The sequence below is a fragment of the Notolabrus celidotus genome, chromosome 5, assembly GCF_009762535.1.
Source record: "Notolabrus celidotus isolate fNotCel1 chromosome 5, fNotCel1.pri, whole genome shotgun sequence".
NCBI lineage: Eukaryota > Metazoa > Chordata > Actinopteri > Labriformes > Labridae > Notolabrus > Notolabrus celidotus.
In genome coordinates, this window is record NC_048276.1 from 13,552,580 (window position 1) to 13,575,075 (window position 22,496).

Below are 22,496 nucleotides of genomic sequence, written 5' to 3' on the forward strand. Positions count from 1 at the left end.
TGAGCTACGTAAGATTTGTTTAATTCCAGATGAACATTTCAAACTAAGTTGTCTGTGCTTGGAGCAAGTGTGTGAAGCTGTGTACTTTGTCCACCACTGATTATATGCACATTTTATTCATTCTTAATCAGCAGGTGAGCTAAAGTAATATATTAGGCTTTTGTTGATACTCATATACTGATTTTTTATGGCAAGTCTGACCTCCCCAAAATCTTCAGTTAAAGGAGTTTTAAAAATTCTGTTGTGTTTTATTTTTTGCACGTTTGACTGTACAAGGAGCTACTATGGCCATCTAGAGAAGATTATGTCATTAGCTCACTTACAATTTATCAACAGATGTTTAATCGCAAAAAATTAAAGTAACATTTTGAACTTTTTTTTTCCTCCTTTACAATCTTTCTGACACTTCAACCCTACTCCAGTCTGTGATTTTTGCACAGCACCTAAAAACACAACACAAGCAGATGAAGATGAGATGTACCGGTGATGATGAAGGTGGTATGAAAAACTCTGCATCCATCGAACCAACAGTTTTTTTTCAGAATAATCCACTCTGCCTCTTGTGGTTCTCAGAAAAAAAATCACTCTGCTTTTTTGAATGAATGCCATTTTTGTATTGTCTAGCTTTGTGTGTGTAAAACATCTCGCACTGGTTGCAATTTTTGTCCAGATTCTTGGAATTTAATATTAAAAAAATAAAGTATTTACTTATTTAAGGGTTTAATTGTATCTTGTTTTATCACACTGAGTAATTGACTCTAACATGTAACTGCATTAGAAAGTGAGTTTTCTTGAGGGGTGGAAGTATCAAGGTCCAAGCCCTACTCTAACATTTAGAATTAATATTGAGACCCAATTTATACAGTCTATGATTCAGACACAACTACCAGTGGCGACCTCTAGTGGGTAATATTGTCTATAAGCACACTCCTGTACTCCACACAGCCCAGATTCACACACAAGTGAGGAAGTGCTGCCAACATATTATCATGCCAATCACAAATGTGTTTGAGGAAAAGTGAACAAAATGTGGAAACGAGGCACTTTCAAATGTCATGCTCTCATTTTCCACACTTTGTCGGACAATGGATTGCAGACGGTGTTTTTTGACCAGGAGGAATCTGCAGGGTTTATTGTTAACATGTTTTTAACATTAAAAGCACTTCCCTTACACACAAGGCTCAAGGTCTAAAAACACTCTTGCATTAAACCTGATGGGAAGTCTGTCATGCTGAGTTTATTCTAATTTTATGATTCTCCCATGAAAACACCATTAGTCATAATCACAGGTGTTTCTGTGTGCTTTGTAATAAATATATTTTTGACTACCAGTTTTATTTAGTGTCAAGGTCTCCAAAACTCTGTAACACTTATGGTATTGTTTTTAGTTTCTTCATACAAAACTAAACCTTTCATATTTTTTAAGATGGCCAGAATGAATGAGTGCACTCTTTCTCTAGATCAGTTAATAATAACTTGAGTTTAAGAAAAAAAAAGACTTTAAAGCTGAAAGGAATAATACCCCAACAAATTAGAATTGAAATGTGTAATGTGTCACCACACCAGAAACAAATAATTAATATTAGCAAGACAATATATATTGATATGGCAATTTATCTTTATCATGACATGTGTGATACAATATTTAAAAAAAAAAAAAGATTCTAGCAGCAAATATCAGTCCTCAAATTTAAAAATAATAAGCGACCCCAAATAGATTTATCTTCCAATTTGCCTCACACTGCACTACAACGTCATGACTCCTCATAATGCTGTTCATCCACCATTTTAAGGATCATTTTGTATTCTTCAGTCTTTCACATATCATGATATACCATTACATGATAGTCTGCTAATGTACCAATGTTTGCAAAATCACTGTATTGTTGGTTATCTTGTGCCATTTATCAGGAATCATATCTCATTGCATCATATTGCAAGTTATCTGGTGAAACTCATCCCTAACAGCCAGTCACTTGCTGGCTGTTAGGGGTGGCTTTTGTTAACAAACCATCAGTTGTAGTTCTGGGTATCCATCAAAAACTGAAACAAGCAAAAACTATGACTGTACTTTTGCTGCTTTATATTATTTTTTTATCTCGTACAAGATATATTTTATAGATGTTTTCCTCCATTTATTTAACAAGCCTCTGATGAAGATATTTAACAATGTTTTATAGTCTTATTTTTTAGAAACATAAGATGCTCTACAAACTCTTGCACTGGTACACAGACTTAGTTCTAGTCCACTCAAACTGGCCTCCAGGGCAACCTTTTAAACTTGTATGGCTAAAGACGATCACTGTGGTAAGGCCTCTCTGACTTCAGGGTCTTGTGTTAATCTGTCCACATTCAGCAAATACTGAAACATATTTGACTGTCTTGAGCTTAGCCTAGGAAAACATCAGCTTCTTTGAGGACTTCCTCTTTTTGGTTGAAGTAGTCTTTGAACCAGGAAATGTGCTCCTTCTTCTGCTGGACTGTCAGGTAAGGGTTTCTGGACAGACCAGTTACCACCAGCTCCATGAAGTGACGCACCGGTCCCTGACGAGGAAAACCCTCCTCCAAGTGTTGATCTAAGAAGACGTGCTCATGGAACAAGACCTGGGCCTCCTCCTCAAGTCCTAACACAGAGAATGAAGACATTGTTTGTGTGGTGTCTCACTATGAATTCTTTATTTCCTTCTCTGTTTATAAAACCACAGTAACTCACCAGCCTCATTGTTGATTGGGTACTGCCACATTTTCCCTTCTTTGGTCAACTGGATCATTTCCTCAAGGCCGTTCCGGGGCAATTGGTTGGTTGACAGAGACAACTGATGAGCAAAGTCCATGTCCCAGAGAGTTGGCCGTGCTGAAAATATAACAATATGATTGTGAAGATTATGAAGAAATTTGGATGTGTTACCCTAAATTTGTTCATGAGAGACAAGGACTGACTTCATTACACTAGACAGTAGCATGTCCTATTCTTTCTACATCTGGTTGTGTTAAAGTACCACACTTTATCAGCCTAAGGTGGAGGAAAAAAAAATGCTGGAGTAACAAAGGAGCTATTTTTTCACTATGAGTTTGAGTAAATTACCATTCAAACAGTATAAATACCCTGTATCTTCCAGTCTACTTCACAACATGGAACCACAATCATGGAGAAAACTGCTGACTTGACAGTTGTCCAAAAGATGATCATCGTTGCTGAAAAGGCTGACTGTTTCCAGTATTTTGAAGCATGTTAATGGACAGTTGAATGAAAGGGAAAAGTGTTGGTGGGGAAAAAAACTAAATTTTGTATTTAATTTGAAAAACAAGGTCCAAGAGTCTAAATGAAGAGTGGAGCGGCACAGATTCCAAGATGTTTGAAATTCAGTGCGAAGTTTGTGCAGTCTGTGATGATTTAGGGCACAGCAGCAGATGTCGTAGCATCATGCTAACAGAGCTAACACTGAACACGAACGCCACATTGGAAGGATTAAACCTGCTGTGGGTGGACAGGATACAGGAGAGCAAGACTGAACTCACTGGTGAAGAAGGCCAGCTCAGTCCTGTACCCTGTGGAGGTGATGGCTGATAGGAGAACTATGGCCAATCTGTCGTCTTTAATGAACATTTCTTTTTTACATATATATTCTGATAGATTAGATATATATTGACATAGAGTGGTCTAGACCTCCTATGTTTGTAAAAGGGTCTTGAGATAACGTTTGTTGTGATTTGGCGCTATACAAATATAGACTGATGGATTGATTGATTGATTGATGTCATGTCATCTGATGTTGTTGGCCCACTGTGTTTTATCAAGTCCACAGTCAACACAGCCGACTACCAGGAACATTTAGAGCACTTCCTGCTTCCATCTGCTGACAAGCTTTATAGAGATACCAATTTCCTTTTCTAGCAGGGCTTCATTTTTTTACTTATTTTATTTTACTAATTGGTAAATTAATAAATTATCTTATATTATCTTATCAAATGGGTTGCTGACCATAATATGCCTGACATGAACCCCACTAAGAATCTGTGGGATATTTGTCAAGAGGAAGATGAGAAATGCCCAACCTAATAAATACAGACGAGCTGAAGGCTGCTATCAAAGCAACCAAGGCTTCCATAGCACCTCAGCAGTGCCACAGGCTGATCGCCTCCATGCTACACTACATTGATGCAGTAATTTATGGTAGAACAGCCATGATCAAGCTGTAAGTGTATAAAAGAACATACTTTTCATGAGTTGTAGATTTCTGTATTAAAATTCCTTTTTTTATTTATCTTAGAAAATATTCAAATAAAAGGAGAAACTGGATTTCTGATTAGCCCTAATCAAATCAATAAATGAAAAAGATTATTACCTGTGGTCCCAACAGTATCTTCCTCAGTAGAGGGAGAGAAGATGTTCAGTCTTTTTCCTGAGAATAAGCTCCTCCTTTAAAAAAATGAAGCATATGTTAAGCACATGGTCTTCTTGAACAGCTCTGAATCAAGATGTGATCAAAGTAATTACCTCCTCCGGACACCTTCCAGTTCGGCTGTTATCCCTCTTTCTTCTGTGAATCCTTTTCCATCTTCATCAAAGCGGATCTGATTAGTCGGCCGACCGCTCTGTCTATTGTAACTCTTTCCCACTTTCATGTCAGCAATAATCACCCTGCGAAAACAATGTTGAGTTAATGCTAAAAACATGAGAAGATACAGTTTATTCCCATTATACATTATGAAAAGGCAAACCAAATCACATCTCGTTTTGATATTAATTAAATAAAAAATATGCCCACATGTGACACATACCCAAGGTTTTTCGTGTCCCCTTTCCTCTGAGCCTCAGTGATGACCTCGTTTTCCCTCAGCTGTCTGAGCAGCTCAGACTGGGCCTGGCTTTTGTTAGGCAGAGTGGAAGCAGCAGCAGAGGCAGCTGCAACCAGTTCAGGATCCAGTGTCTCACTAAAAAAAAAAAACAGTGCAAGGCTGGAATCAGTGGATGAGGAGAGAGCATCTGAGAGAGGCATCAGATATCTTGTCAAATTGGTGTTAAAAGTCAGTAACAACATAATAGGTTACAACAGTGGCATTGTAGTTGGAAGAAACCTGAACTTGAAAAAAAAAGGGAAGGCAACTCAATGAGCAGCACCATTTACCTCTGTGCTGCAGCCTCCACTGTTGCCTTCTGAAACATACTGATGGTGCTCTCCATAGCTGCTGGCTTTGACTTAGGGACAGACTCAGGGCTTGGTCTCACTGTTTTCAAGTTTTTGAGCCTCCTCTTATTAGTGACTTCCACCTTCATGGCTCCAAGAAGGTCTAAGAGACTCTCTTTTCCACTTTTTGCTTCAGTTGTCTTGACTTGTTTTGTTGGTTCAATAGCTTCTTCAACTTTAACATCCATCTGCTGCTGCTGCTGCACAGCACTTCCATCATCGGTCTTTAACACCACTGGCTGCTCAATATTTTCTGAAGATGTGATGACTGCGACGTCATCCTCATCTTTCTGTGAAAGCAGAGTTGAAGTTTCTATTGGGACAAACACTTTTGCAATTTCTTCATCGATCTTTAACACCACTGGCTGCTCAGTATTTTCTGAAGCTGTGATGACCGTTGTGTCATCTTCAGCTTTCTGTGAAAGCAGAGTTGAAGTTTCTGTTGGTTCAACTTCTTTAGCACTTCCATCATCGGTCTTTAACACCACTGGCTGCTCAATATTCTCTGAAGCTGCAATGATTGTGCTGTGATCTTCAGCTTTCTGTGAAAGCAGAGTTGAAGTTTCTGTTGGGTCAACTTCTTTAGCTGCAATTCCTTCCTCGGTCTTTAACACCACTGGCTGCTCAATATATTCTGAAGCTGAGATTATCATTTTGTCATCTTCAACTTTCTGTGAAAGCAGAGTTGAAGTGTCTTCTGGGACAACTTCTTCAGCGCTTCCTTGATCGATCTTTAACACCACTGGCTGCTCAATATATTCTGAAGCCGTGATGACTGCCTTGTCATCTTCAGCTTTATGTGAAAGCAGAGTTGAAGTTTCTGTTGGTTCAACTTTTTTAGCACTTCCATCATCCGTTTTTAACACCACTGGCTGCTCGATATTTTCTGAAGCTGTGATGATTGTGCTGTCATCTTCAACTTTCTGTGAAAGCAGAGTAGAAGTTTCTGTTGGGTCAACTTCTTTCACACTTCCATTGTTGGTCTTTAACACCACTGGCTGTTCAATATTTTCCAAAGCTGTAATGACCGTGCTGTCATTTTCAACTTTCTGTGAAAGCAGAGTTGAAGTTTCTGTTGGGACAACTTCTTCAGCGCTTCCTTGATCGATCTTTAACACCACTGCTGGATCAATATTTTCTGAAGCCGTGATGACTGCCTTGTCATCTTCAACTTTCTGTGAAAGCAGAGTTGAAGTTTCTGTTGGTTCAACTTCTTTAGCAATTCCTTCATCGGTCTTTAACACCACTGGCTGTTCAATTTTATCTGAAGCCGTGATGACTGCCTTGTCATCTTCAACTTTCTGTGAAAGCAGAGTTGAAGTTTCTGTTGGGACAACTTCTTCAGCGCTTCCTTGATGGATCTTTAACACTTCTGCTGGATCAATATTTTCTGAAGCCATGATGACTGCCTTGTCATCTTCAACTTTCTGTGAAAGCACAGTTGAAGTTTCTGTTGGTTCAACTTCTTTAGCAATTCCTTCATCGGTCTTTAACACCACTGGCTGTTCAATTTTATCTGAAGCTGTGATGACCGTGCTGTGATCTTCAGCTTTCTGTGAAAGCAGAGTTGAAGTTTCTGTCGGGACAACTTCTTTAGCTGCATTTGTTTTCTCTTCCTGAAGGGATGAGGCAACATCAGTTTTCTTTTCACAGTGTCTACCTGCAGTTGTGATGAGACCTCTGACTCCGCCTCCATTTGCAACCCTTGATGATGACAAAACAGAGTAAAGCATCACATGAGTTTGAAAAATATATTGTGTTAAAAAAAATGACATAAAATGCCCAACACTTAAAGTGTAATGAATATTCAATACAAATGTAGGAGAGCACATCAAAATGTTGCATAATTGCTTTATTAGCAATATTTCTTTACTCTTGACTACGTAATACATTTCTGCCATCACTTCATTGCTAATTACAGAAGTAATCACTTGCACTGCTTGGCTCATTAAACCTCAATAACAATAATAATAATAATAATAATAATAACAATACTAATAATAATAAATGTTGATATAAATGGCTTTTCAAAACACTCAGACACTTCAGAAAAATCACAAAATCCTATTTCACAGCTATAGTGATAAAGAGAAGCTGAGAAGAAAATTACTCTTAACACTCGATCCAATAGATCAAGCATGCCCAAAGTACGGCCCGGGGGCCAATCGCGGCCCAAGGTCCATTTATTTATGGCCCCAGGCTTCCATCTTAAAATGTGTTATTTATAGCACAGAAATTAATCACATTCTGAATCATCTGTACATTTGCAGTTTCTTTCAGGCACACAAAAAAAACTAAAGCCAATCCAGAAATGTCTCAAAAAAGCTTCATATGGACTACTTGTATAAAGCCAAAGCTCTGGGAATTCCACAAGGCGGCAATAAAGAAGAAACACAAGAACTCTTAAAGTTGACAAATTAATGGTTTTATCATGATGGGAAAATGTTCTTGATGAACACTAAAAGTTCAGAAGACACAAAAGAGGACACAAGACCAGATCAAAACCATGAAATTGTGCAGAAAAGGCTAAATGTGGTGCCTATAAATTTTTCAGAACGCAGGACAAGAATTGTTTTGTTCTTAAAATGTTGTCTGTTGTTAAATACAACATGAAAAAGAAGTGTGATGAAATCCAGACCGCGATCCTGCCATAGAAAAATAATGATACAATATTTTTCCCACATTGCCCGACTCTAATGAAAAACATTTTCCTCCAGAAGAAGATAAAGTTTGCTAATGTTTTTTGTGGCTTGTGAAGAACTGAGGACTACCTAGTCACTGATTTATTGAGAAAAAAAAATCTAATAATTGTTATTAAATAGAGATTTCATATATAACTTTTATGATCCCTAAGTCTCAATAGGAGGCACTGGCCCTGAGGTATTCTGACAACATCAAATATGGCCCTCTTTGAAAAAAGTTTGGAAACCACTGCAATAGATGCTACATAACCAGCACCTGCCTTGATGTACCTGAACCACTCAGAGTACTGTGAATCAGAATGTCCCAGCCCATCACTCCTCGTTCAACAAACTGCCACTTACACGTTTGATGTGAAAACACTTCATCATAAGTAATGTTGACATGCATTAGAGCTTTCTAATATAAAATCCATACCTTAACAGCTTAGAGATGTATGAAAGGTACATACATAATCTCACTGTTACACCATATTTTCCCTTCAATCACAGCCACACTCACCTGAACCCTGGAGCTGCAGTCTTGTCACATTTAGATATCAACACACTCGACTCATGGACGACATGTGAAGACTTTCGAGCTACATGTAAAGTCCGTAATAATAATCTATGCATGATTTCTACTTGCAATGCCCTTCCACGCTCCTGACATTTGTATCTTGTGCAACAGGAGGAAGGTCCCGACGATTACTAACGGATAACAATGGTTCCGGCCAACGGATAGGCTACTTGAATAACGAGTGAAGAGAAATTATGCAACATGAGGAAATAAAGATTTATATAAATACTAATATGAAACTGAAGCTTGTTAATGTATATTTTTCTAACTATGAAATATTTTCAGTTATTCTCATAACGTTTTGTCAAACGGTAACCTGACATATTCTGAAGTCTCGCGATATTACAACCGGAACGTGACTCAAAATGGCGACGGAACACAGGCGCTACTTCACCAGCGGATGCCCCTGCTGCAACCCGTGAATTAGTTAGATATTTATCCTCCAAGATGGATATTCGTGGAAAAGAATCAGCTTTGCGAAACAATTACTGTTGCAAATCGTACCACTGACTCTTTTTACTCACTTAAGTTCCTGCTCGACCTCAGAAAGGAGAGGGAAACTTCAAACAGGTAAAACGTCAACGAATGCTAAGTTGTTAGCATTCAAGCTAATATTCAGCAAATGTAGCTTTTATTCTCATTCAGGAGTAAATACACAAACATTCAAAGTAGTTAAAAGCTGTGCTTTCTTTTCTCGGCTTTGACATGCATGCATACTTCAGAATAAGGATTTGATGTGCTTGTGTTGTGGAGAGCTGATGAAGAGTTTGTACAACCCGTCAAAGTGGTTTACCCGCTTCATTTTGAGTTTCGGGTTTGTTTACACGCATGAAGTCAAAAAGTCTGCATATACCTACAAGGTTTTTCTGTTTTTACATTTTAATTTTACCTTGTTTCAGATACATTATTGAAATGGTAGTAATCAGGGGTTCTACATGGTAATAGTAGACTAGAATCGCCTGTCAACCTGCATGATTTGCGTCTTTTTATTTGAAATAGAAGTGAAACACTTTGAAGTATCTCTGCCAGTGTCTTCTGTCTGAATGAGCCCATTCTTTCTACATGTAATTAACTCAGACCCTCATTTTTTGAATACTCTTAATCTATTTAAGTAGAGATAGACAGGTTAATCGGTCCAGCTAATTATTTGGGCCGATCAAGATTCAAAGATTCCAAGTGAGCTTGCATACACAAGGAATTTTAGTTTTTTTGTTTTTGCCATACTGTTTTTATTGAAGTTTATAACCACAAAGATACAGCTTTATCTATAATCTGTTTCCACTTTCACAGCTGTATGGCTGTATCTCAAGGTTTATCAAATGGACAAACAAGACAATAACAACCAAACAAAAACGAAAGAAAAATAATAGTAATAGTTATAATAATACAAGTAGAATGAACAAAGCTTCTCTAAATCAAACATGGCTATTAAATTTTAAAGAAATAAAATCAAGGTGAGTTGGCATATATTAAGACAAAATAAAAGAATCTGCATTTCTACATGGATTTGGGGACTGAAGTGTTGGATTGTTTTTTAACATAATCAATGAAGGGTTTCCAAAAAATGTTCAAAAACATTTTCTTTGACTCTCTTGGTTTATGTTATTTTTTCTAATGGGAGGGTTGACGACCTCTGATTTAACCAATGGGTGGTACTGGGTCTGTTAGTCTTTCCAGTTCCACACACAAGGAATTTGACATGGTGAATGGAACACTGGTACTTATCAACAAGACAGTAAGGACAATAAATATAGAAACCTAAAAACTAACCTTGAAAATTCTAAATAAAAATACTATCTGTACAAAGAAAGGTATAAAAGTACTTTAAGATAGGTAGGTTGAACTTCTTCATCTGGCGGAGGAAGTACAGTCTCTGCTGGGCCTTTTTCACCACAGAGTCTATATGCCGATCAATATTTTTTCAAAATATTAGACATCGACTAATGTCTGTGCTCACTACGCCAATTAAAACAACAAATAATGTCTTTGGACACTGCAGACAGCCTCCTCAATGTGCCTGCTGTCAGGCAATGTTAACGTCCACCTTGAACGACAACACCTTTTCCCATCCTTAGTGACAGCATATCAAATCTAAAACAGTTACTAATTGGTGTTTGTTATAATTGATGTTATGATGTGCAGAATAATCAAGCTTATCAATCATGCTTTATTTATATAGCACCTTTCATACAAATCAAATACAACTCAAAGTTCTTTACAGCGATTGCAAACAAGAAAGAAGCAGAAATTAAATGATGGCAAGACATAATGAAAAAGCAAAATGGATTTCAAAATAGAGACTAATGCACACAGACAACAATAAAATATATAAAATAGAATAAAATATGTGTAATTAAAATAAGTTAAAACGTGAAATTAATATTAAGAATATAAATAGTTAAAATAAATTCATTAAAAGGAGTAATAAGTGTTGAAAATAAAGTTAAGGCTAAAAATATCAATAAAACTGAGTAATGTGGTTACATCAGCCACACTCTGAAATCTATAGCATGACCTCATGTATTTTTCTATTTCATGAATTAAATAATCAAAAAATCTTTCTTAAAACATGATGCTGCTTAAAATAACCATTGTTAGATTGTAATGTGCATGGAATAATGAATATTATTATTATTATTATTATTATTATTATTATTATTATTATTATTTTGTATTATTATTATTATTATTATTTAATTATTATTATTTAATTATTGTTTTTGATCAAATTCTTAACAACAACAACAACACTGTGATATCTGAATTATATATCAACCATTGGCTGACCAGCTCTCTGATTGTTTGAATCCGCATCAGCCGTTGAAGGATATTGGTCAACCACTACTCTTTAATATTGCTTCTTTCACTCTTGTCAAACTGCAAGAAGATAAAATACACTTTTCAGTTGTTACCACAAATATGTCATTTAAGAGAAAAGTCATATTTACACAGAGCCCAATACATATAACTTCTGCATGACTCCAACCTTATGGGTGCCGTTGTTTTCATACATCATTCATGTTGTCCTCCGTAGCCTTTAAGGGTGTGATGGAAAGAATCATCTCAGAACAAAATACTGGTACTTCCAAGTTTTCTTTGTGGGCGCTGTTTTGCTGATGTCTTTCTCTAAGTCTGACAGTTGTTGCAGATTGCTTTAGAGTACGTTTTTACCAAATTAGCCCTCCTTGTACTCTGCATTTTTTTTGATACCCTCAGATAAACACCACGTTCTTCACTGTAAAGCTCAAATGATTTGATGTCTCCAGAAAAAGTTGAATGTATTTGTTTGAATGTGAGTATTTTGTGTAATTCATTTCAATCTGTGTGTTTTCTCAGCCATGGCAGAGGAACGTCGACAGAAGCAGTGCTCGGTCGTCTTGCCCACAGAGTCAATGAAGGCCATGGCAGAGTCTATGGGTGTGGGGCAGTTACAGGAGGAAAGCTGCGCAGCCCTGAGTGAAGAAGTCAGTTACAGAATAAAAGAAATTGCACAAGTAAGCCATACTTAATTAAAGCAGACTTTTATCCATTTCCTTTTTTTGTGGGTCTGTAATGTACTCTGAATTCACATCATTGAATGTCGTAATATATGCCATATCTAAAGCACTAACTTTTGATTAAATTATGTTTGTCCTCTCGCTTCTCTCTTTTTTGCATAGGATGCTCTCAAATTCATGCATCATGGGAAGAGACGTAAACTAACTACCAGTGACATCGATAATGCTCTCAAACTAAAAAACGTGGAGGTAAGAGAGAACATGCATCCTGTAACCTTAAAAAGACAGATTCTATGTTATTTTTCATTAAACTATGACATGAATGTCTGTTGAAGGACTGTATGAAACTTGTCTTCTCTGTGTTCTGTTCTTGTTTTAGCCACTGTACGGGTTCCAGTCGCAAGAGTTCATACCTTTTCGCTTTGCCAGTGGCGGTGGAAGAGAGCTTCATTTCTATGAGGAAAAGGAAGTCGACCTTAGTGACATTATCAACACACCACTCCCTAGAGTTCCACTAGACGTGTCCCTCAAAGGTACATACATGATCAGAGCAACATGCAGTCAGGGGTTGTTATTGGCATTGGTATTAACATGCCTCCTGGGTGATCGGATCTCAAGTTCAGATTTTACATTATAATGCGTTTCCAATGACCACTAGGGTTTCTCATCTCCAGCTTTGCATGCAAATAAACACTGAGCCACATCTACCTTTGTTTAACTCTGCAAAAAATCCAATTACAAAAAAACTACAATGGAGATAGTTGCACTCATATCTGGAGCAGGAGGGATGGCAGAGCGAAATGATGACTTTTTTTTTATCATATCTCTGACTCACCTTGTCTCACTCTCTTTCCTCATCAATCAAGGATTGCCATGTATCTAAAGTTCTATCTATGCATTCACTCTTACTGAATGAATATAGACCTTATGTATCTGTATTTTCATGCACTCTTCATTGTGATACATACACTTTGTATTCACACGTTTGAATGACTTGAAAAGTAAAACTGAAAACACCATATTCACAATTTTTACTCTCCTTGATTTTTGCCAAGCTATATGGGAGTGAGCAGTCCTAAATGTGGCTGTGGACACATGCATGTACACACTGTCTGCTAATGTGGACAAATGCATTCCAGACCATCCTCAGCCTGTGGCTTGTGTGAATGGATGTCAGTCAATCAATCAATCAAGCTTTATTTATATAGCACCTTTCATACAAATCAAATGCGACCTGTGTGCTTCACAGCGATTGAAAACAAGTAAGAAGCAGAAATAAAACAATGGCTAGACATATTAGGGGAAAATAATAATAATGATAATAATAAAATTAGAATAAAATAGAGACTAATGCACACCAACAATAAAATATGTGTTATTAAAATAAGTAACAGCATCAAAATTAAGAATACAAATAGTTAAAATTGTTTTTAAAAGAGTGATGATAAGAGTTGAAATAAAACTAAGGCTAAAATATCAATGAAAACTGAGTAGGTAAATAAAATAAATAAATGAATTAATAGATAAATAAAAATAGAATAAGATAACAGTTAAAATTACTAAAATAACAAAGCAGCATTTAAATCAATATTACAGTAAAAGGTAAGTAATACAAAAAAAAAATCTCTCTATATATTTTTTTTTGGTTAATGTCAATCTGTCCTGTGCATTGATTAGTTAACACCTGTAGTTATGTCTGTTTATGTGTGATCTGATCACCCAGGAGGCATGTTGAGACCTGATGTAAATAAGCCTTCATACTCAAATATTTGACTTTCTTGACTTTTTGCTTTGTGAGCTCATGCAACATGTTCAATGTTATTCCACAGCCCATTGGTTAAGTATTGAGGGCGTGCAGCCTTCTATTCCAGAAAATCCTCCACCTGGTGAGTCCCCTTTGAATATTTAATGTTATTATTGAAATATGTCTCATAGTTCACCAAACAACAATGACTGGATGAAAATCTCTGATTTTGGTTCTTGTCTTTCATTTTTCATTTTAGCACCAAAAGAGCAACAAAAGATTGAATCTACAGAACCCCTTAAAGTGGTCAAACCTGGTCAGGAGGAGGAAGGTACGATTCAAGGGAAGAATCAAGGGGCAACAGCTGCTGATGGCAAAGGTTAGTATTTAAGGATATTAGAATCAAACTTCCTTTGTTCTTTATCAAACCCTTCTTAATCATGTTTCTAGGCTTTACTCTATGTTTGCTTTCTCTCTCTCAGGAAAAGAGAAGGGTCTCATCAGGTTGAAACCACGCAGCACTCATGAGCTGTCTGTGGAACAGCAGCTCTATTACAAGGAAATCACAGAAGCATGTGTTGGCTCCTGTGAGGCTAAGAGAGCTGTAAGTACTGCCTGTCTGAACATGATCTGTATGCTTTTTCTCATTTTGTTTTAATTCAAAGTTAGAGTCAATAAAGGCTTCACTGGTCAGCTTTTAAATTTTTTTTCTTTTTTTTTTTTGCAAAATCATTCCAGTACAGCCAATACAGTATAATAGTTAACAGTCTTTAACTACCAGGGACGAGGGCACACAAGTAAAAAGTAAAAAGGGGGGCTGAATTGGGGCCGCCGCCTATGGGGCCAGCTTCTTGGGAGGGAGGCGGTCTACATAATCAAGTAAAGACCTCCAGTTGGTATAAAATTTATCCGATGAGCCCCTGATTGTGAATTTTATCTTTTCCAATTTTAGCAGAATCAAAACATTGTTTATCCAAAATCTAAATAAAGGTGGTTGAGAAGACTTCCAAAGCAAGAGGAGTCTTTTCCGGGCAACCAGAGACACAAAGGCTATCACATTGTTTTGCATTTTTGTAGTAACCAAACATTAGTCAGCTTTTAAAGGAAATGATGATGACGATGCACAATTCTGCCAAATGATGAAAAGCGTTTCCAACCTGTTTGTTTATAAATGTTTTCTCCTCATGTTTCATTCAGGAAGCTCTGCAGAGTATTGCTACAGATCCTGGACTGTATCAGATGTTGCCAAGATTCAGCACATTTATATCTGAAGGAGTGAGCATCTTCTCCCACTAGTTATAAATCTCTGCATAATCAATCGTGTCGATAAACATGTTCTGCCAGAAGTACTGACTTTGCGCTCTCCTCTAGGTTCGTGTAAATGTGGTGCAAAACAACTTAGCTCTGCTGATTTATCTAATGCGGATGGTCAAAGCTCTAATGGACAACCCAACACTGTATTTGGAGAAATATGTGAGTAAAAAAAACAACAACATATTCTTATACGTTAGAGGTATAGGCTCAGAAAATCCATATATTCTAATGCTCTCCTTCTTGATCTGTATTTGTAGCTGCATGAGCTCATCCCAGCTGTGGTGACGTGCATTGTTAGTAAGCAGCTGTGTTTGCGACCGGATGTTGACAACCACTGGGCTTTGCGGGACTTTGCTGCTCGTCTCATGGCCCAAAGTTGTAAAACCTTCAGTACCACAACCAACAACATCCAGTCCCGTATTACCAAGACTTTAACAAAGGTGAGTGTTTTGTTTTAGCTCTACTGTAAATGTATTTCTTGTTATCACAGTTCAAAATAAACCCAAAGTTAAAGGTGTGACATTGGAATGAAACCACTTCAAATACTTAACCAGACTGATGTGCTTTCTCAGAGCTGGTTGGATGATAAAACCCAGTGGACCACACGTTACGGCTGCATCGCTGGACTTGCTGAGCTTGGAACTGATGTGAGTGTGATTTTGCTTTCTGTCTTTATCGTTTCTGCTCCTTTCTAGCGCTGACAACTTGATTTTGTCCTCCACAGGTGATCAAGACGCTGATCCTTCCTCGGCTTACTGTAGAGGGTGCTCGCATCAAAGCAGTGATGGATGGACCAGTGGTCTCGAATATTGACAAGATAGGGGCTGACCATGTTCAGAGCCTCTTACTGGTAATAATGAAACACCTTTTATAGTTGCGTAGATTGAAACACTTGAAGAGTTCATTTGCAAAAACAGATAACTAACTTTTAAGAAATTAAGAAAATGTTTCAAAAACCACATTTTTACTATTACTAGCTTTAGGTATTCTCAATCAATTGAAGTTGGGTGGCTTTTACTAAGTCAAAATTACATTACTAATAAGGGATATCTTAAAAATTTAACTTTAAATTAAAAATGTATATTAAAAGGAAACATGTTTTTTGAAAATTTATAAAAACTGAGAGATCTGTCTTTGCAAATTAACTCTTCACTTGTACAATAGACATAGAGGTAGACAGATTTACTTTGTTGATCTGAAATTGGGAGATTACTGTTCAACTATATTTACTTGAAGGAAGATACATTATCACCAAAAATGATTTAAATTATTAAGGGTAGATTGAAATACAAAACTAAAGGTAAAAGCTTTTGAACCCTCTATAAATATAAGAAGATTTTAAAAAAAATAAGAAACTCTGAAATATTCTATGACAATAAAAAAACTAAATTATAAAGATCATGTTAAATTTTATAAATAAAGCTGAAGATGTGTGTTAGTTGTAGGAGCAAAATTACAGCAGTTTGATTGGTTTCTAAACTTCCAACAGCCACATAAGTATATCATCATTTATTTATATCAATTTGTACAAGACCACAACTTCTGTTTCATAATTTAAAAATGTGTTTGTTTGTTTTTAAAGAAACATTGTGCAAGTGTCATCGCAAAGATCCGGCCTCAGCCTGACACTGTGGAGGCATATCGGACAGATTACGGTTACCTGGGTCCCATGCTGTGCTCTCATGTAATGAAGGCCAGGACTCAGGCAGCGCTACAAGCTCAACAAGTCAACAGAACCACATTAACAATCACACAGGTACATCAGACCTTTACTCAAGATTTGTTTGAAGTTCAATGTTAAAAAATCATTATGTGTGTGAGTAAACCAACAAACACCGCTGTTACAAAGTGAATAATGAATATTCTTCTTTCAGCCTCGCCCAACCCTCACAGTCTCACAGAGTGGGATTGGTGGGTCGTCTGGTCCTCGCACTCCCAGCATCATCAAGGTCCCTAGCTCCCTCACCCTGATGTCCCCTCGACCAGGGACCCCGTCACAGCCTTCGCCCCCAGCAACAAAGTACATTGTCATGGCAACCAGTGCAGGGGCTGCCTCAACTCAGCAGGTACTTTAATTACTTATGTTCTACGCTGATACAACTGAGAAACTTCCCCACTGTACTTTCATGAGCTGTAGTTTAATATGAAGTAATTACATAGTCACGATTGCTGTGTCGCTTCTTACCTCACTGGCTCAACTTGATTTACTGAAACTCTTCTTCATACTTCTTCAACTCCACAAGGTTTAATTTATCTTCTTTTTTATGTTCTCCCTCTAGGTTATCACCCTCAGCTCTTCTCAGTCCGCCTCACCTGTGACCAGCACTGTTCCCAGTGCCACATCCACCTTGCAGCCTTTGGTAAAACTGGAGTCTGGCAGCGGCCCAGGACTTACAGGTTCAAGACCAGTACAGAAATACATTGTGGTGTCTCTGCCTTCATCTGCCTCTTCCTCTTTGGAGACTAAGAGCTCCGTGATACCAACCTCAATCTCCTCAACCCCACTAGAAGCAGGGATGAAGCTCGATCGGTCTGAGTCTCCTGGAGCGAGCACACAGTCACCACACTGAGACTTACATAGGTAGTGAAATTTTTTTAACAATGATGGTGCAGCTGAACACAAAAGGAGGTTGGTTTGGGCTGAGCTGAAAGGATTAAACCCTGGAGTGGTATGAAGGGGGATATCTGAACTTTTGACTGATGAAGAGCAAATGTGACCAGACGTGTAAATATATTAATGCCCAATGAAAACTGAGATCCCTCTGTGAGATCTGTAATGTTTCAGCTTATATTCTAATGATTTCATGTTCTTTTTTACTCTAAAATAAATCAGATTTTGTATGAAATCCTTTCTATGGAGGATTGTTTTGTTATTGAGCTGTGGACCACCAGTGGCAAATTTAATGTTTGTTAGATATCTTACCATCACAATGTCTTTAACGAGTTGTTGGCTGCTCAATCATTAGGCAAATAGCCTGTTGTCATCACGCAACACAATTCAGTTCTATGAGCTTTGTAGAATAAATAAAAAAAATAGAATAAAATAAATGGCACTATTTCATAACAGGTGGATGAAATCCCATGAACTTCAATTTAAGTTGCCATAAGTAAGTGTTAGAAGCATAAAGTATAATACTATAGTTCTTCCATGTTGCTCAGGGTCTGAAGCATAAGTAGTTATCTGCTTAGAAATACAGTTTAAAATTGAAAGATGGGGCGCTGGTGGCCTAACGGTCTAAGCGCCCCACATAGAGAGGCAACAGTCCTCGTCGCAGGGGTCGCAGTTTCAATTCCCGGCCAGTCACCATTTCCTGGATGTCTCTACTCCCTACATTTCCTGTCCCTCTTCAGCTGTCCTATAAAATAAAGGCAAAAAGGCCAAAAATACAACTTAAAAAACAAAAAAATTAAAGGATGAAGGGCGGATGCTTGATTGTACGGAAAAGGATAAGGGCCACTTTAAAAAGAAAAAGGGCCAATATTTTTTTTTTATTATTATGAGAAAAATGTCAGTATTCTTAGATTAAAGTCAGAATTCTGAAATTATAGTCAGAATGTCAGAAAAAAAATCTGAGAAAAAAATCAAAATTCTGAATTTGTTCTCAGAATTCTCACTTCAATCTCAGAAATCTGACTTTTCTCTCAATCATAATAATAAACAAAATATATTGGCCCTTTTAAAAAAAGAAAGTTTAAAAAAAAAGTGTCCCTAATCCTCTTCCGTATGATTGAATACCGCCACTAACTACAAGTCCCATGAAGCTTTGCGGTTAAAAACAACAGTTCGCGTGACTGCATTGAACGCTGATTGAACACTGTATAAAAGATTGAACACCATTATTTGGCGGTATTTCCGAAGTTACGTAAACTCTTTACAGTCCATGCTGTCTACATAACATGTAGTCCACGCCTGAAGTATCTATTCCCCTTTTATTTTGAAGGCCGAGTCCCTACACTGCGACCATTTCCTGTCCATTTAACAGGTTTAATATTAACCGTGCTTTGACCACATGCTGAAGAACACTACAGAGTTAATTCCGACTTGTGTTGAATAAAAAGTTGTTTCTGTAACCACTGCAGAAATGAATTTTAAAGTACGAACTGCGACGAAAGAAGATTGCAAAGAAATATCGAGAATGATAATGGTGAGTGACGGTACCGAGTTGTTCATTAATTAAGCTAGCTCCTAATACAGCTGTGTTGTGATTTACTGCTGTGCTGCTCAAAGCGAAGGCTAAATGAAATTAACCTGTTCATGAAGTTATGTCGCAGTTCAATGTTACTTGTTGTATGTGCAATGACACGGACCACATGTATACTCTACCTAAATGCCATAATCCCCCCCTCTTTTCTCAGGAGTTGGCGGTGTATGAAAATATGCCTGACCAGGTGAAAATATCTCATGAAGGTAATTCTGCGTTAAATTAGGGACAGAGAGAAATGCATGTTTTGAAGCTTGCACCGACCAGAATCCCTTAGCACCAATTGAGACTGAATAATACAGAACTGATGTAGGTTATTAAATAGTAACTAAATTCATCTGATATTTTAAGCCCAGATGAAACCTAACATTATGGCATTAAACACAAGAGGTGGACTAAGTACACAGCTTCATTACTTAAGTCAAAGTTTAGATACTCCAGGTCAAATATTACTCCAATACAAGTGAAAGTTGTTTAGTCAGATTATTACTTGAGTTAAAGTACACTACTTGCTTTTAAAAAATACTTAAGTATTCAAAGTACTTCTTTTTAAAAAATCTCAAAACGTTGTATTTTCACAATACACAAGTGCAGTAAAGAACACATAGAAGTACATTCTGATACATTCTGTTTATTTAGAAACCATTACTTGAAATCTCTAAAAACCATACCATGGACTAAAAACAGAAACTAAGTTACTCCAAGCACTGCCAACTTAGTTTGAAATGTTCATCTGGAATGAAACAAACGTTGCGTAGCTCAACACGCTTTCTCAGGTTGGACATTGAATATTTGTATGTTTGGGCAGAGTGGGAAACAGGGAGAACATTTCCAAACGATACGTATCATTCTTCTTTTCAAAAACCTCTAACACGGGCTGAAGATATGGACATGGGTGCTCAGGTGTAGAATTATAGCCATCATTACCACCTCTAAATGAACTGACTGATCTGAGTGAACACAGCCAATGTCCCAGCCAATGTAAAAATCAAACCTATGCCTTTGATACCTTCAAAAAAAACAAAAAAAACATAGCTGCTTTATTCAAATGGTTTCAAACCTTTTATAATGCTAAAAATATATACCCTATTTTTAAATGTTCAACATCACTAATGTAAAAAATCCTTGACTTGCATTTGTTGTCCAAAGCGTGCAAAGTACAGTCTGACATTGGTTTCACATTTGAAGAGCTGGCTTTGCAATTAAAACCAGTAGTATGTTAAAATAGATTTACTAATCAGTGACTATAATGAAATTGCTGTTTGATGAGTCTTAAGTAAGAGAGGATCAGACCCCAGGGTTGCAGGGATGGCAGGAGTCCATAGCTTTTTACAATTACTCCAAGCAAAATCCAAAGCATAATACTTTGAGGCACTTCCTGCCATTTATTGACTTCTAGCAGTGCTGGTGAGTTCTGCTTTAACAAGCAAGTTATATAGTTTGCATTTTGTGTTGTGCCACACACCCTGAGCACATGGATGGCAGGACATTTCTGCTGCCTGAAGATAATCTGTGGAATCACCTATTGAGGGAGTTATTTGACCAAAAGAGAAGAAATGTGCCCATTAATGAAGAAAAGAGGAAGAAACAGGTTTGAAGCATTCAGGACATGACTAACTATAAAGGTAGGAAAGGCAGGAAATATATTCAACTTACCAATGTGTTAAAACCTTAAAGCTAAGCATTAGAAACTGGACATTTGGTTTAGATTTTGAATTGAAGAGTCAAAAAACAGTGATTCAGCTGATGCAAATTTGTTTCCTTACTGTCTTTTGATAGCCTAAAAAACAAATTTGTATTGATGTCACCGTTTGGTTTAAATATCAGTTTTAAATTAATATATATGTAAACACTGATTACTTTGAATGGGAAGATGAAATGTTGGTTAATTATCTGTTTTGCTCAACTGAAGAACTGGAGCGTGATGGTTTCTGCCAGAATCCCTTCTTTGAATGTCTTGTTGCAGAAGTTTCTGAGGAGCATAAATCTAAAGAAGGTAAAGTGTTTCTCTCTTATTATAATAATTATCAGTCTGCTCTGAACCTGTCTGCATCACACCCAGATAATTCAAGTCCTGTGTCATTTAGAGATGCCTTTTATTTTTCCTTTTCAGAGCTTACGCCAAAGACAAACACATGATGCTGAATGATAAACAAGGAAATACTGATTATGATTGCTTTATTCTTCTGTCCACGTAGGATTCACATTGGTCGGATACACTCTTTACTTTTACACCTACAGCACATGGAAGGGGCGGTCAGTGTATTTGGAGGATCTGTACGTGATGCCAGACTTCAGAGGTAAAATATGGGTTGAGTTTATGTCAACATAGCTTACATATAAACCAGTGTGAAAATTTGATCTGTATATGATATATTCCAGAGATCATAATTTCTTAATTTTAACTCATTCTTTGTGAACAAGTTTGGTTTTTTTAATTTTCAAACTTTCTTGACAGGAAATGGCATCGGCAAAGGCTTACTAAGCAAAGTGGCAGAGGTAAGATTGTTTTTGTCAGTCGTTGACATCAGTTTTTAAGAATTCATTTTCTGAAATAGTTGCATTGTTTCTGCTCTTTTGATGGAAAGATACTTATTTTATACATGTTTGCATTTGTAAACACTTTGTGGATGCTGATAATCTTTGTGTTTTGTGAAATGAGGGGACATATTTAACCAAAGATGTTTTATTTGTTCAGGTAGGGAAAAACAAGCAGTGTGTGCGCCTGCAGCTGTCCGTGTTAGACTGGAACACTCCCTCTCGGGACTTCTACACTGCTAAAGGAGCTCAGGACCTCACTGACAGTGAAGGATGGCACTTCATACGCTTTGATAACCAAAGCCTGGACGATTTAGCAAATGGAGCACCTAAAGACTGAAAGCTTCCAAGAAAATCTTACAAAATAAGGGACTGGTTCCTTTGGTACTTGGTTCGGCCAGTAACCCCGAGTACCCTGTCTTTCTGTCAGTTAAAGAAAATTATGTATTGGAATCTACTGTACGCTTGTAAACATGATTTTACAGTGAAGAGAACACTGATGCAGGGATTCCAAAACTCTTCAGCCCGTGATCCACAAAATGATGGTGCCAGAAACTGGCAACCCCCATTGTCCCTGGTGGGGGTTAAATGTTGTGGACATTCATGTTTAAGCACTAACAGGCCAATCCATTAACACATGAGAACAAACAACAATAACATTATTCTACAGTCATCAAAAAAGGTCTGTAAGCAGAATACAAGTGATATTCATATTTACATCACATTGCAACAATTGTTTTTAAAATAATTAATA

The 22,496-nt window shown here is 37.2% G+C and overlaps 3 protein-coding genes across 3 annotated transcripts; 2 read left to right on the forward strand and 1 right to left on the reverse strand.

Annotated features, from left to right (window-relative positions):
• Positions 1 to 1,531: 1,531 nt before the first annotated feature.
• mrps31 (mitochondrial ribosomal protein S31) lies at positions 1,532 to 8,585 on the reverse strand. The gene is made up of 7 exons (XM_034684268.1): positions 8,391 to 8,585; positions 5,130 to 6,893; positions 4,783 to 4,935; positions 4,499 to 4,642; positions 4,347 to 4,420; positions 2,714 to 2,854; positions 1,532 to 2,624 (listed from the first exon to the last, which is right to left on the reverse strand). The coding sequence occupies exons 1-7, from the start codon at positions 8,501 to 8,503 to the stop codon at positions 2,389 to 2,391; spliced, it is 2,625 nt and encodes an 874-aa protein (XP_034540159.1). The 5' UTR covers positions 8,504 to 8,585; the 3' UTR covers positions 1,532 to 2,388.
• A 208-nt stretch (positions 8,586 to 8,793) lies between these two features.
• Positions 8,794 to 17,848, forward strand: taf6 (TAF6 RNA polymerase II, TATA box binding protein (TBP)-associated factor). Its single transcript, XM_034684270.1, has 15 exons — positions 8,794 to 9,017; positions 11,784 to 11,941; positions 12,107 to 12,193; positions 12,324 to 12,477; positions 13,774 to 13,830; positions 13,948 to 14,067; positions 14,171 to 14,292; positions 14,886 to 14,963; positions 15,060 to 15,161; positions 15,260 to 15,442; positions 15,575 to 15,649; positions 15,727 to 15,852; positions 16,585 to 16,758; positions 16,877 to 17,068; positions 17,282 to 17,848. Exons 2-15 carry the CDS (start codon positions 11,786 to 11,788, stop codon positions 17,570 to 17,572), a joined length of 1,917 nt encoding a protein of 638 aa, XP_034540161.1. The 5' UTR covers positions 8,794 to 9,017; positions 11,784 to 11,785; the 3' UTR covers positions 17,573 to 17,848.
• A 965-nt stretch (positions 17,849 to 18,813) lies between these two features.
• Positions 18,814 to 22,195, forward strand: sat2b (spermidine/spermine N1-acetyltransferase family member 2b). The gene is made up of 7 exons (XM_034684272.1): positions 18,814 to 18,985; positions 19,083 to 19,147; positions 19,359 to 19,410; positions 21,117 to 21,200; positions 21,403 to 21,504; positions 21,663 to 21,703; positions 21,903 to 22,195. The coding sequence occupies exons 2-7, from the start codon at positions 19,085 to 19,087 to the stop codon at positions 22,080 to 22,082; spliced, it is 522 nt and encodes a 173-aa protein (XP_034540163.1). The 5' UTR covers positions 18,814 to 18,985; positions 19,083 to 19,084; the 3' UTR covers positions 22,083 to 22,195.
• Positions 22,196 to 22,496: the final 301 nt, after the last annotated feature.